General features: G+C 25.8%; 1 protein-coding gene across 1 annotated transcript in view; it reads left to right on the top strand.

Moving 5' to 3' along the window:
• Nucleotides 1-3: 3 nt before the first annotated feature.
• The window catches only part of LOC101235934 (protein sidekick-1), a 101,170-nt gene continuing 87,935 nt past the window's right edge, over nucleotides 4-13,238 (top strand). Inside the window, exons 1-3 of the mRNA XM_065802679.1 lie at nucleotides 4-294; nucleotides 3,547-3,652; nucleotides 3,734-4,027. Coding sequence (XP_065658751.1) covers nucleotides 3,580-3,652; nucleotides 3,734-4,027 — 367 coding nt within the window. The 5' untranslated portion in view covers nucleotides 4-294; nucleotides 3,547-3,579. The remainder of the gene's footprint in view (nucleotides 295-3,546; nucleotides 3,653-3,733; nucleotides 4,028-13,238) is intronic.

The following is a 13,238-nucleotide window of genomic DNA, read 5'->3' as shown; positions in this document are numbered from 1 at the left end:
TTTGGTTTTGTTATCGTTTATTTAGGTGCGTGCAATACATGTTCTTTTGCCATGTTTTGGCGGATCGTAGTCTGTAGATGCGCAAAGTGATGTCCGTTAATTATGATTTATTTAAAAACACGTTATAGATAAATATTACCTCGAAATTTGTTTTATAACATTACATTTTTAATTCACATTAATTCATTACTGTACAACGCTTTAAGGTTCTAAAAAACCATCGCGATTTATATTTGTTTATATTCAAGTTACACAGTCAAACATATGAAATCCCTTATTAAAAATCAGTTTAGGGTAAGTTTTCATAGTTTAATCGATTTACAAATGTTTTACTTTTTAAGAACATTATTAAGCTATTTTTTTTTAAATAGTAATTTAAAATAGTTGTTAGTAATAGTAATTAACAATTAAAACAGTAGTTTTCAAGATGTTTTACAAGAGTTTTAATTTATATTTATTATGTCTTAAAACAAAGATGAGTTTTGATTGCATCGAGATGATAATTAAGCAATCTTTAAGAACGTGAGTGTCCCACAATGAAAATAATAAAAAAGTATTTTGAAGTTTTTTTTTTTGAAATAATGATCTTTTTATACCCATCAACTATAATTTAAAAATAATTTACTATCTGAGCGTTAAATCCTAATGACAATTTAATTCAATTATACTGTTAGCTAAATAATTCAATAAGTCATATATATGCTAAATTTAATCACCCTTCTAGCTAACTAAAAAATCTTACATGAACTTCTGATGTACTTTAAGATTCTATCCTTGGTCATGATTGTTTCTTATCTACATTAATGTTTCTTATCTACATTAATGATAATTCTTATCTACATTAGTATTAGTTTCATATCTACAATCTTCCTGGCAACCTTACGTCTAAAGTGGCTTAAATCACACTCACACTTGCTTAGTTACAATGGCTTAGAACAGGAACCCTATCTTAAATCTGATCTCACTTCTGTAACAGATTGGGACTCATAGTAACTTTGAAAATTTTAACTTTTTTACAAATAAGCATGAGTCTCTTGATGATTTTCTCAATTTACTTAAGATAGTGATGGCTACCAATTTTAAAAACTTGACTAAACATGTTTTTCTATGAATCTTTTAAAAAACTTTTAAAAGACTTATAGAAGAACATGGAAAAACAGTTTCAAATGTTTAAATTTATTATAAAAGATACATGCCTACTAAAAAATAATTTAAATATAACATTTAATTTATATAAAATGGGTTTATTTTAAAACAATTGTTATAATTATTATAATTAATACAATTATTATACAATTACTATGATTAACTTTATTTTTTATTGCATTTAAATTGTTAAAACATCAAAACAGCTGTGGTCGAGCTGTAGTAAAAAATAATTATAAGTATAGTCAGTTACAGCATCGAATCGCACATCATTCCCGTCCAAATCTGAATATATATATATATATATATATATATATATATATATATATATATATATATATATATATATATATATGTATAGGAGCTATTCTAGGAAAAAAATTTGGGTGGCAATACCCCCCAATGGGTATTGCCGCCCAAATTTTTTTTCTAGAATAGCTCCTATATATATATATATATATAGGAGCTATTCTCAATTGGGGAAATTAAGCAGAAAATTGGCATTTTTTTTGCAAAAAAAAACAAAATTTGCCGTAAAAAAAAGGTCCTCAAATTTAATTTGGGCAGCGCCCAAATTGGTACTAAATATGGTTGATGCTGTCGAAAATGGTCTAGAATAGTCCCTGATATATATATATATGTATATATATATATATATATATATATATATATATATATATATATATATATATATATATGTATGCAGCCCTCAGAATTAGGAAAAATAAGGTCGACAATATTTTGCCGACCCTAATCTGTTTAAGGTTGGTATCAGGTCAGCAAAAAAATTTTATACAAAAGTCGGCAATTTTTTGTCGACCTCAAACATTTAAGGTCGGCAGTTAAGTTGGCAAATTCCAAGGGCTGTATATATATATATATATATATATATATATATATATATATATATATATATACACAGGGTTGGAAACTTTTTTTTGCCGACTTACGAGAATCACGAAACATACAACAAGAAATTTATTAATCATCCTCTCTAACGAGTTCGAAATAGTTACCATCACTCTCAATACATCTTCGCCATCTGTCTGGCAGCTTGGCAATGCCAGTTGCGAAAAATTAAGGGGGCTTTGCATTGATCCAGAGCTGAACATCCTGCATAATTTCGGCAGTATTGTTGAAAATTTTCCCCTTCAAAGCCGAATTCATGGGTGAAAATAAATAAAAATCTGACGGTGCCACTCTTTCGACAAATTTCCACTCATTTAGTTTTCTCTGTCAAAATTCATTGATGCAATCAAAAAAACGCAAAACAATACCCTTGGCAATAATTCCTATTAAACAAAAATGTTCATTTTTTTATTTTCACAATAAATAAATACCTGAATATTATTTATTTTCATTTCTTAAGTGCAATTATGAAGTAAGAATATTCTATGAATACATAGAAACACAAACGATTTACTTCTCTCACATAAACACATAGATATAACAAATTATAACTCGGCAAAAACTTAGTTTCCAACCCTGTATATGTATATATATATATATATATATATATATATATATATATATATATATATATATATATATATATATATATATATATATATATATATATATATAACTGGTTGTTAAGAAGTTTTTCCGTTTTTTGTTGACAAAAAGTAAAAATTAAAATGCAAGACCAGAATTTTTTTTTATTACCTGATAGACTTCCTGCCCCAACCAAACCCTCAGTCAATGTAGCAGCACTCCCCTGCGAGTCAGGCTAAAAGATAGTAGATGTTAGCAGCACTCTGTTGCGATTCAGGCTATTTGTTAGTCGATGTAACAGGTCTTTAATGCGAGTCAGGCTATAAAATAGTTGATTTAGCAACACTCCGTGTATAATTTACAGTAAAAAAAATAAAAATAAAAACATTTAAAAAATAAAAATAAAAACATTTAAAAAAAAATAAAATAAAAGTAAAATCATTTTTTATATTATTAAAAACATTCAGAATGTTTTTAAAACATTCAGAATGTTTTTAAAAACATTCTGGTCAATTAAATTTGCATTTTTGCATTTTTTTTAAAAAACGAATAATTTGTAATTAAATTAATGATTTTAACCTCTGACAACACTCAAATGTTGGACAAAAGTCAAAAGTAATTAAAAGTGACGTATTTGTTGGCATAAGAATCATTTTTTCCTTCCATACTCCCAAATGCAACAATCTATATATATATATATATATATATATATATATATATATATATATATATATATATATATATATATATATATATATATATATATATATATATATATATATATATATATATATATATATATATATATACATAGTGTATGTATAAATACTCTTGCTATTATGTATATATAAATACTCTTGCTTGGTATATGATCAATTTAAAACTAAATTTATTTGTCTTTTTTAGTGTGGAATGAAAAAAATGTAAAGAAAAGCTCTAATGAAATATTCAATAAGTTACCATTTCAATATGCAAATCTGTGGAGTTTTTTTAGTTATTATAACTTACCAAGGTATGATGTTACTGTGTTGTTTTAGTTCTGTATTAATGTCAATATTGTAACATATCTTTAATTTTTTATTTTTAATTAAAGGTATCAAAAGTCAGTTTTCTCCTCCTATATTTCAAAACTTGCCAGTGGATGGATTAACATTTGAAATTGGCAAAGAGGTTTTGTTGCCATGCAGTGCTACTGGCAATCCAAATCCGAAAGTTATAAATTGGCTTATTGATGATAAGCTTGTGAATTTAGATACTAATATATTAACATCAAATGGAGATTTAAAAATTTCTCGTGTCCAAAAAAGTGATGCTGGGCGTTATCAGTGTGTTGCAAGTAATATTCTGGGAGGTTTGGTATCTCAAAAGCGTCAAATATATATAGCATGTAAGTTAAAAAAAAAAGTTAAATCTATTGATTGCTTTTAATTACCTTATAATTTTCTTTTATTAACTCAACTTGTTTCTCTGCCCATCAAGTGACCAGTGCCCAGGCCAAATATGGGATTTTTTACATAACCCCTGTTATAATAATTTTTAGTCCAGGCTAAAAATTATTCTAACAGAGGTTATGAGCTGGGTAAGATATTTTATATATACATAAACATATGCACAGACCCTATCAGGGCCTGTGTATATGTATATGTATATATAATATATATATATATATATATATATATATATATATATATATATATATATATATATATATATATATATATATATATATATATATACATACTCTATATATATATACTCTATATATATATACTCTATATATATATACTCTCTATATATATACTTTATATATATATATATATACTCTCTCATGGTCGTTTTTTTTTAAAAATAATTTTTTTTTTAATAATTTAAAAAAATTTTTTTTTTAAATTAATAGACTGCCTGCCCCAACCAAACCCTCAGTCTATGTAGCAACACTCTTTAGCAAGTTGGGCTGTAAGATAGTCGATGTAGAAGCTCTCCCTTGTAGCAGCAGGCTATAAGATAGTCAATGTAGCAACACTGCATGCATGTTTTACAGTAAAAAGATAAAAATAAAAACATTCAGAATGTTTTTATTTTTAAAAAATAAAATAAAAACATTCAGAATGTTTTTTATTTTTAAAAAGTAAAATAAAAGTATTCAGAATGTTTTTAAAACATTGTAGTCTTTTAATTTGCGTTTTTGTGGTTTTTTAATCTTAATTAGTTTCCACAATCAAATTTTGTTATAATCAAACTTAATTTTATCAGTTTAAATACCACAGATAATCAAAGAGCTGTTTTTTTTTACCACAAACTGTATATCTAAGCCCTTTACTATAGGTATATATATATATATATATATATATATATATATATATATATATATATATATATATATATACACATACACATATATAAGTGGTATATATATATATATATATATATATATATATATATATATATATATATATATATATATATATATATATATATATATATATATGTATATATATACTGCATTTTTTTCGCGTATATATATATATATATATATATATATATATATATATAGAACGCTTAGATGTTGTGCGATAGTTTTTTTGGATATTTTGTTGACAAAAAGTAAAAATTAAAATGCAAGACCGGAATTTTTTTTTTTTAATAATGATAGACTGCCTGCCCCAACCAAACCCTCAGTCGATGTAGCAGCACTCCCTTGCGGGTCAGGCTATTTGTCAGTCGATGTAGCAGCACTCCCTTGCGAGTCAGGCTATTTGTCAGTCGATGTAGCAGCACTCCCTTGCGAGTCAGGCTATTTGTCAGTCGATGTAGCAGCACTCCCTTGCGAGTCAGGCTATAAGATAGTCGATGTAGCAACACTCCGCCCATGATTTACAGTAAAAAAAAATAAAAATAAAAACATTTTATTAAAAAAAATAAAAATAAAAACATTTTATTAAAAAAAATAAAAATAAAAACATTGTTTATATTGTTAAAAACATTCAAAATGTTATAAAAACATTCAGAATGTTTTTAAAAACATTCTGGTCAATTAAATTTGCGTTTTTGTGGTTTTTTTAAAAAACGATTAATTTGTAATTAAATTAATGGTTTTTACTTTCGTCCAACACGGAAATGTTGGACGAAAGTCAAAAGTAATTAAAAGTGACGTATGTGTTGGCGTAAGAATCACTTTTTTCCTTCCGCTCTTCCTAAAGCCAACAAACTATAGAACTATATATATATATATATATATATATATATATATATATATATATATATATATATATATATATATATATATATATATATATATATATATATACATATACCGCTTTATTTCCCGCAATGTTTGGGAGGGGTTGTGATGTTTTTGAGTTACCCGCATCCCCTCATCATCCGTCTCCTCCTTCTCTAATTAAAACTGGTGCCGTGACAATGATTTTTTATCTTTTTTTTCAATAATATTTTCAATCACCATTATAATCATTTGTGTTTATCTTTTTTAGTTTTATCCTAAGACAAAGAGTTGATTTAAAGGCATTTTTTTGAATACATGAATTTACCAGGGGACAATGTTTCTTTAGTTACAATAAAAAAGCTATTTTTCTTTAATAAACGCTTTTATTTAGAAAGACTTTGATAAATACTTTTGTTACAAATACCACGCTATTACTAAATAATTATTGAAAATTGTTTAGAGTATTTTAAACAATTTTCAATATAACTACCAAAATTAATTTTACTAAAATATTTTAGTAAAATTAATTTTGGTGTATAAAATTATAAAATTAATTTTAGTAAAACAAATTTTAATATTTATATTATATAATATATTTAGACGGAAAAAAACACATACTGAAATTTCAGTCCCTGTGTAATAAGTGTTAAAAAGTACTTGTGGTAGTAAGTATATAATAAATAATATTTTATAACTAATATATTATGGTTAATGCAAAAGAATTCAAAGACGCTCTGGAGAGTAATCTGAGAATTGAATATGAATAAAAAATTAATAATGCTGTAGCAGATTTGAATAAAAAGATAGAATCGTTAGTAATAACAGTTGCTGATTTAACTAAAAAGAATAAAGATTTAAACAAAAAAATTTTAAATGTTATTGTTCTGCTCCAAATGAAGCTTGGAATATTGTAACTGGTAGAAAATTGAATAAAACTCTCAGATTGATATTATTAATATGATTTCAAATGAAAATAAAGAAATTGAAGAAAGAGAGAAGAACGTTATTATTTTAGGTTTAGAAGAATCAATTAAAACTGATGGCGCAGATATAAAGAAAGATGACAAAAGTAAAGTTTCAGATTTATTGGATCAAGTATAGATAGATAGACATCATTTGATTTGTATGTTTAGATTAAAATATATATATATATATATATATATATATATATATATATATATATATATATATATATATATATATATATGTATATATATATATATATATATATATATATATATATATATATATATATATATATATATATATATATATATATATATATATATAGATCTATAGTTTGTTGTCTTTGGGAAGAGCGGATAGAAAAAAGTGATTCTTTCACCAACAAATACGTCACTTAATTACTTTTGACTTTCGTCCAACATTTGCGTGTTGGACGAAAGTAAAAACCATTAATTTAATTACATATAAATCGTTTTTAAAAAAAACCACAAAAACGCAAATTTAATTGACCAGAATGTTTTAAAAACATTCTGAATGTTTTTAACAATATAAACAATGTTTTTATTTTTGTTTTTTTTAATAAAATGTTTTTATTTTTATTTTTTTAATTGTAAATCATGCACAGAGTGCTGCTACATCGACTATCTTATTGCCAGACTCGCTAGGGAGTGCTGCTACATCGACTGACAAATAGCCTGACTTGCAACGGAGTGCTGCTACATCTACTATCTTTTAGCCTGACTCGCAAGGGAGTGCTGCTACATCGACTGAGGGTTTGGTTGGGGCAGGCAGTCTATCAATTAATAAAAAAAAAAAATCCGGTCTTGCATTTTAACTTTTACTTTTTGTCAACAAAATATGGAAGAAAACTTTCAGACAACATATAAGTGTGTATATATATATATATATATATATATATATATATATATATATATACATATATATATATATATATATATATATATATATATATATATACACTTATATGTATAACTTGCTGATAAATTAATATAAATGGATTTCAAGAGTCTGATGGTTGGTTTGATTGTTGAAAAACAGGTATGTTTCTTTCAAGACAATATGTGGAGAGGGCAGCTCTTGTACAGCTTAAATGACCACGGCATGGAAGGAAACAACTCTCCCTATAATTTTATCTAAGTATAAACTTAATGAAATTTATAATGCAGATGAATTTGGATTGTTTTTTCGTATGCAACCTAATAAGTCACTAAATCTTCAATCTGAAACATATATAGGGGGAAAGCACAGGGATGGTTGCAGGAAAGGTTGCAGCAAGTGCAGTCGGTGATAAAATTCCTATGTTTGTAATAGGAAAATCAAAATCACCTTGCTGCTTCAAAGGAGTTATACCTTTATCTTGCAGATACAGAAATCAAAATAAAAGCTGGATGGAAAGCATACTGTTTGAAGAGTGGATACGAGAAATGGATACAAAGTTTACAAAAGAAAAGAAGAAAGTAGCGTTCATAATAGATAACTGCCCAGTACACCCGTCAGTTGATAATATAATATAATATAATATAATATAATATAATATATATATATATATATATATACATATATATATATATATATATATATATATGTATATATATATATATATACTACTTTGAGAATTTCCTTAATAATTGAATTTGGTATAATAAATAAAAATTTTTTTATAAAGATGGTCTTCACTAATTTTTAAATCTCACAACCGCTCTTGCAGATGTTATCTCGAGCATGCATAATCACACTCGATCACAATTAATTAATTTTATGAGTTCTAAATATCAAGCTGGGTTAATTTTTTTATCCCAAGCCCTGGAATATATATATATATATATAAATTCAAACAACATATTTAATTTTATCGATAGTTTTTCAATTTGTTTATTTAAAGATTTTTTAAAATGAATTTTTTAATGATAAAGACTTTGAATGATATTAATGTGGTTTCAAATTAAATTTAACTAAAATGGAGTACTTTAAAATATGCAATTGACGTAATTTAACTTTTAATGATGCAAATATGAATATGGAGTAAAATTATATTTACTTGCCTCACGCTTTTCATTGCAATTTTATTACAAATATTAAGTTATTGCAGATTTTGATCCTGTTCTGTTTAAAGTTTATCTTTATTTGCAAAGTGAAGTAAAATATAAACTTGTGGCAAACCTTTTGAAACCCAATGATCTGAAATGGGTTACAACTTTTTCTAGTACGCCATGCTTAAAAATATAATTGAGGAGATAATTTAATTTGACTTAGAATACTTAAGTAACCAAGTTAGGCTTTTTTTTTTTCTTTCAGTCTGATCTGGATATAAATTTTAAGTTTTTTCATGGGGTTGCAACTAAAAGTAATAAAAAGGTCTGGTATGATGAGGATGTTGTATAATTATTAAAAAGTATGGTACACTATACTTCTTAATGATTTCTACAGCATCTTTAAAGTTTTTTAAAGCTCTAGGACTTTCTAAAAATGATTACAGAATGACATATATTTTTTCAAAAATAGTGCAAATTAATAAGAAATATCATATCCTAATTACTTCTTTTTTTGACTTTTTTTATAGGAAATTCAACATTCAATTTTTTTATTAGTAAAATGTCCTTTGTTTTGTCTATGACATAAAGTTGTCTACCTGAAACTCTAATGGTTATAAATCTGAGAGAATAAAGTAAATTTACAAAAAATATACCTTAAATAATAAAATAAAAACCTTAAATATGATTTTATAATTTAGTTACTATAACTATTAGTTTTATTGATGTTTGATAAATTTTATAAACACACACACACGGTAACTTTACATAATTTCGCCCATCACTCAATCTTGCCCACCATCTTTAATTGCTTATGTATCAGTTAATTCACACGCTGCACCATCAAAAAGACGTTCATTTAGAGCAGCAAACCAGCCTTATCAACATTGACCTCAAAAGAATCGTAAATAAAGAAGTATCTCTTAAAAAATATTTGTTGATTTTCGGTAGTTTTTTTGCTACTTAATTTGCTGAATTCAAACCAGCTAATACAACTCTACCGAGTTAATTATTTATTGTGCACTTTAGATTGTAGTTTATTTTTGTTCTTAACTGTTTGTTCTCTGATTGTAATAACATTTACAATCGTTAGAAATGGTAGAATATGTATAAAATTGTTTTCTGTTCAACCTACCTAAGTTAACTCAATCTCGCCCACAGAATAAATATATTGTCGCCCAATGCATTCAATCTCGCCCGGGTGGGCGAAAATAGATGAAGCATATCATATGAAGACTTACGCTACCAGCAGTTTTAACAAAAAACCTTTCACCGTGACTCCCATTATTTTTTGATTAAATTGGGATGACATATTTTTAAAATTTTTAATGCTTACAAGAAGTATATTTCAATGTATTTTTATTCGATATATTATTGAGGAAATTATTTTATAAATTAATTACCCTTAATTCAACATCATTGGCATTAGCGTAAAATTGAACCCCAATTTTAATTGATAATTGCGTTGACAAAAATTGATTATATCCACATTAATGTATTTTTGATTGCCTTTAAAAATTAATTAATCTTCAATACATCTCCTCTGTGTATTGTTATTAAGGAAACTAATTAAAAGATAAATTGCTAATTGCAGTACTATGGTTGAGTATTGAGAATGTGCATGAGAAAGCAGCAGAAAGTGGACTTCTTATTAATGTTAATAATGTCATGACTCTAATTGCATCATAATGCTTCCAAATAATGGAAACTGAAATGAATTCTGCTCAGTTGACAATCTACAATTATTTGTTTAAAAAAGGCTTTAATCTTGCTTGCGAAAACCAGTTTGTGACCTGGTGTGCACTGAAATGTTTAGTTCTTAACAACATGTCCAAAAATATATCTGAGCATCAAAATCAAGCTTTAGCAAAAGAAACAGATGTTACTGAAAACAATTGTTTTTCGGTTAGTATTGTACTATTGTGATTTTGCTAGTACCACTATACAATAAAAGTTATAATTTAAACTTTAGCTAGCAACTGTGACTAATGTTTTATGTACAAATTGATAAAAGTTCTGAATGAAGCATTAAGTTTACTAACTTGCATTTCAATAGTATTATTTATAGTTTTTTTTAGAAATTCCAATCATCAATTGTTCAAGAAATTAATTTTTCAGACTTTGATGCTTCTATGGATGATGGAGTAGTTGCTAATCATCTTGAGCAATTACAAATTGGCACTGAAGAAGATAACGGAATTCATAATTCGTTACAAAGCAAAGCTTCTATTTTTTAAGCAGAAACAGTTGGTCATGGTAATTGCATATTTGATCAATTCAGTTAAGGAAAAAAATGTTGACTTCATTGTGAATAGTTTTTTCAATCTTACTAAGTGAAAAGAATAAGAAATCTTAGAACCACCAAACTTTAATTCTACGACAGTTTCAGATTTTCCATTTGCAAACTCTTCCTACCATGGCAAGTCAATCATTTCACAAAGAAAATTTTTAAAATTATTGAAATATTTGCACATTATTACAAATATTGTAAATATTTATTGAGTATATGTTTTTATCAATGCAGGTGATAAAGTTGGTAATGTCTTGGCATATCCTAAGGCAACCGCACGGAAAAAGATAGCGAACAGAGAAGACCAGCTTAAATACTTCGTTGTAACTTCTTAAGAAGCATACTTAGCAAAGCTGATATATCACCAAGACAAAATCCAACAGGAAAGAAAGAAATTCAAAAGAAAACAACAGCAACTTATCAATGTTGCTAAGTGACTCAAAGAAAAAGAAGAAACGGGTATTGGACTAGAAAAAAAAATTTTTGAAACTTTTGCATTCAAAAAAACCCCATGGTTTTATACTTTCTTTATTAATTAATTAATGGTGCAATGGAGCATACAAGTTAACTAACGAGATTTGATCTCACTTTCCAGTATACTGTATAATCTCTATTTCCAGTATACTGCATAATGTTGCCTTAGGCAATTATAAGTTCTTTTTAAAATTCACACAGTGGATGAATTTAAATCAACATGGCGAGATTAAGTTCAAGTGGGCAAGAATCAGTGCTTTTGACACACTGTACAATTTATAATGGTACTGCCAAATACTCTCATAAAATCTAAAGAATTCTTCATGGTTTTGTAGCTAAAGGAATAAGCTATCTAATGATATATAGTGCAGCTGTGTAGGTCTAATAATAGTCTGTCAACATCAATTTCAGTGCGGATTTGGGCGAAGTTCGATTAAGTTGCCCTAACAAATAAAATTTATGTAAAACAAAGTTTATTAAAGTAAAAAAAAAAAAGAGTTAAGCAATTTCATTGATTCATTTGTAAGAAGCATAGCAAGGTCATTAATTCATACAACAGTTAATAAAACTTTCTTTTCAAATTATCTGTTGTTCTCACACTTTTATTATTTAATTTGTTATTTAATTTTAAAATCTTGTTTTTTTTAATTATATTAATAAAACTGTTTAATTTAGTTTTATTAAATTTTATTTTATTTAATATTATTTTAGTATTACTCTAAAGGACCCACACAATTTTGAAACAAGTTGTGTTTATTTCAGTAAGTAAGCATTAGAAAATAAGTTTTAAGTTAATTACTTAATGAAAAAAATTATTTATCAAGTTATTAACAAATATTTGTTTGCTATCTTTTTTATTTGTTTGCTATCTTACGTTTCTAATCTTAACTTAATGCTTGCGTTTATCCAGAGATTTTATGTTATAAAAATATCTTGTTGGATTAATGTCTTAATTTACTACAGAAGTTTTTTTAAACAATTTGCAAGTTTGCTTTTTAATTTGACTTTATAAGGTGTTTGTGCTGCATTTCATTTCATAAATTTCATGTTTATGAAAATGCTGGGTAGTTTTAGCAAAATGAAAAATGTAAATAAACATTTACAAAGCTTTTCTTGAAATCTACTTTTTGTTGAAAAATACACAGTGTTTTATTTTCTGCAATAATAAGTAAATCAAATTTATTTGTATTAATTTTTGCTAAATCCAAAAATGAAATTTTTTATTTTTTATTTTTAGATTTTATTAGAGTGACTTATTTTTAACAATTTTCTGTAAAAAAAATTTTTATATTTGTTTCCTTATTGCATTAAACAGTGCAGTTATGTTGATTTGATCTATCTTTCTTAGTTCTTTTATTAATTAAAGAATAATGAAATTTTTTGTTCATAACTAAACTAATTTGTTTTTTAAAGCTAAATTTACTCTAAACTTATTTTCTAAAGTTTAAGATATTAGCTTGTCTCAGTACTTGGAGATCCTTTTGAGATAGAGATTAAAGTTTAGTATTTTATGTTCTTCGGATAACTAACTTATAATATGATAAAACTTATGTGAAATGTATGCATTAAGCTCATTTCAAAACAAGTTAATATT

Source organism: Hydra vulgaris, chromosome 08, assembly GCF_038396675.1.
Source record: "Hydra vulgaris chromosome 08, alternate assembly HydraT2T_AEP".
NCBI lineage: Eukaryota > Metazoa > Cnidaria > Hydrozoa > Anthoathecata > Hydridae > Hydra > Hydra vulgaris.
Note: the sequence above shows the minus strand (reverse complement) of the source record. Positions and strands in the feature narration are given on the sequence as shown.